General features: G+C 38.0%; 1 protein-coding gene across 2 annotated transcripts in view; it reads right to left on the reverse strand.

The window, feature by feature from the left end:
• Positions 1 to 2,293: 2,293 nt before the first annotated feature.
• LOC107742248 (inactive dipeptidyl peptidase 10) overlaps positions 2,294 to 3,301 on the reverse strand; it is a 39,883-nt gene continuing 38,875 nt past the window's right edge. For both annotated transcript variants that reach the window (XM_016555147.1, XM_016555153.1), the window contains one exon: positions 2,294 to 2,665. In XM_016555147.1, the coding sequence (XP_016410633.1) occupies positions 2,540 to 2,665 (126 nt within the window). In that variant the 3' untranslated portion in view covers positions 2,294 to 2,539. The remainder of the gene's footprint in view (positions 2,666 to 3,301) is intronic.

A 3,301-nucleotide genomic window follows, 5' to 3' on the forward strand; every position in this document is an offset into this window, starting at 1 on the left:
CCTGTGTAGTTATTCATTAACGATGGAACAGTATTCTAAAGTGTTACCAAATAGTGTTTCAATGTTGCAAACAAAATTCAATTCTGCTGTAAAGCAGCTCTGAAAAGAGGACAATAGTAGCAGTTTTTCAGTTAAAGTCAGTTCATTGTTGGTTCATTGTTTATTAACTCTGTGAAGTTCATTTATGGAGTGTATATCTGAAGGATTGGAGTCTGTCGAGGAAACACGAGCTCATTGATTATTCCTGACTGCAGTTTCTGTAAGTATTTAGTTCCTGTGTGGGAATGCATTGTAACTTTAGTTTAGTGGAAATCATTTTTCATGTATCAATAGAATGTGTCTACAAGAATATTTTCAAATAAAGTTGCACAAAAAGCTGCACCAAAACAATCATAAAGAGTGTTTTAGTGACAAGCTCTCACATCACAGTAATACAGTTGCAAACTTTACATTTATTTTTCTTAAGGTTTCATAATATTTATCTGATTTATATAACATTTTATTCTTAAAACATGATGAAAATATGTTTTTTTCCTGATTAAAAGAGATTCCTTGAAACTCTGTTACTATAGATAAGACTGCGCGTATACATACTGGGCCTCATTTATAAAATGTTGCGCAGAAACTTTCCTAAATTTGATCTTACGATCATCTCTCAGATATGCGTACGTGCGATTCATAGAATGATCGTACGCACAGAAAATGCACGTACGCCTCTTTCAGATGTGAAATATGAATCGCAAATGATCTTGAATTTGTGCGCAGCTGAACAGTTTCAGATCTCCGCCCTGTAAACAATGTCTAATTAATGTCATTGACTTATAAAAGAGCACCTGACAATGTCCAAATCTTTTACAAGCGGCAAGAATGGCTTATATTTCCAAAAACCTGCAGCACTCGGGCAAACAAAAGTGTGTACGTCTGCTCCGACCCTGACGTGGCGCTAAGCTCTTTTCCACGTCAAAGACCGTTTTTATAAACATGAATGTTGCCGTGGATTTTTGCGTACACGCTACGATCAAATCTGTGCGTACGCACGTTTTATAAATGAGGCCCACTGTATTAAATATCCACACATATACCAGCCATATTTTGTCGAAGAGTTTGAGGTTGAGTTTTGTTCTGTTCAGTGATCTTATGTTTTTTGGCTGATGTTAGCAGCATTACATGTGAAGACCGGCTGGGCTGCAGCATATCTATCCACTGACACATGAACCAAACTCAAAGGGAAAAGACTCCACACCGTCGGTGTGTGTTCAGTCTAGCGGTGTGCTTGCCGGCCTCTGAGAGACCAGGAGCCTGAACCTGTGACTCTTACACACGAGGTTAATCAATGTCTGTAACTGCATTGAGCTGGCAGCCGATCAGAAACATCAGCTGATTCTGCATTTGCCTGCCAGTGTTTCTGTATTTGAAGTTTGAAACATGATTTTAGCAGTTACGTTTATAAGGTTAAATCGACAAATTCCTAATACTTAGTTAAGTATAAATGCTGGTGCCCATACTGGATATACATGAACATATACAGAGACAGAAAAAACATACCTTTTAAAGTCTTTCTGATTCGTAGCTTTACTAATGATGAGACACAATGCACTCGAGTGAGAGTTTTATTTTTTTTCTGTTTATGCAGACTAAACTAAAAAAAAAGTTTGTTATAGTGTTATTAGTTGAATCGATTCAGTATTAAAGATGTATTGCTATATATACACCTATAGATATGTTTGTGTATGCTGTAGTTTAGTTTTATTTGTTCAGGTCATAAAAATGCAGATTTTAAGGCTATAATTTGAATAAAAATGACAGAAAAGGTAGAAAATGAATGTTTGTTTGTTTTTCTACAGCAGATTTCCCCTGTAATAATGTTTATATATAACAGCTTATATCGTGTCAGATTGCAGTAGTAGAAGAGTTTCTCAAACTGACAGGTTGTGAGTTTCAGTAAATGAAATAAGAAATCAGCATCGTCTGACAGAATGACTCGCTGATGTTTACAGTCTTATTCTTTTGGAGAGGATGGGATGGCTGATAAATCAGGATGAGAACGAGCCCAGAAAACCAGAGGACTCGCAGTCAGTGATGCAGCGGGAGCTAGAGGTCTTCTCGGGTCCTAAAATCTGTACCCGACCCGAATCGACGTGCATAAATAAATTTTTTAAAAAGAAAAACCCGAACCGAGACAGACCCGACAGCATTTAATTTCGAACCCGACTGGACCCGAGCGTAAACGGCATTGACGTGTGTACAGCCTGCAGCCCCGCAGTCAGTCTAGCGGGAGCTCAGACTGGTAAGTTATAATTAATAACCATATTGTCCATAATACTTAATGTTTTTAATGACAGTGATTTCTTTCAACTTGTTTAGAGTGACCCTCTACATCAGTCACGCTGCTGCTAAATACAGACTAATGCTAGTGTGAACAAATGATGAAAAGCATAAATAAGAAATCGGAGTATTTGAAGCGTGTCCTCAGACTCTCTGTCTCTTTGTTCAGGTCGGATCGGCACAAATGACAGTAGACGGGTCACAAGTCGATTTCCTAGTCGTCGTCACTGGTTTCCACTGGAACAGGTAGATTGTCAATAAAACAGTCTCTGTAGAAGGAGACGAGTGAGTGCAGCATGTAGCGCCTGCTGATGACATCATGACCCTCATCGGGGAAGATCTGCACAGAGAACAGAGGTCAGAGGTCAAGCGTGAGGTCAGAGGCATGCAGGTTAGGGATGGGCGATACCCCTTATTTTGTTTTCGATACGATACCGATATTTTTCAAGGCAGTATCGTCGATATCGATACCGATTCGATACTTCTGCACTAAACTTTTAAATTATGAAATTTATTAAATTATTAAATTACTAAGAGTAAAATGGGTAATGAAAACCACTTAACTTTATGTTGAAAACGCATTTTAGCCCGTTTAATCCCAAATTTTTCCCAGACATGAAAACATCCAAATGATGTGTCATTAGTAACCCTTTGAAATAATCAATACATTTTTATTTTCTTTTTTTGGAAAAGTGTGTGAAAATTTTTATTTTATGGTCAGTCACAATTGTAACCGGTGGGATAATGTGTATACTGAATTAACATATTTCTGCAGTCATACATTTTTTTATATATCTTAGCCCAGCTATTTTAAACTGTTTGATCACATTCTAGGGTCACTATTATGCATAAAAAATAGGGATGCACCGATACCGATACTGGTATCGGTATCGGGCCCGATACTGGCCTCCTGTACACGTACTCGTACTCGTTAAAATGCCCCGATACCAAACGCCGATACCACACAGCATGTGAT

Source organism: Sinocyclocheilus rhinocerous, unplaced genomic scaffold (assembly GCF_001515625.1).
Source record: "Sinocyclocheilus rhinocerous isolate Xijiao unplaced genomic scaffold, SAMN03320098_v1.1 scaffold762, whole genome shotgun sequence".
NCBI lineage: Eukaryota > Metazoa > Chordata > Actinopteri > Cypriniformes > Cyprinidae > Sinocyclocheilus > Sinocyclocheilus rhinocerous.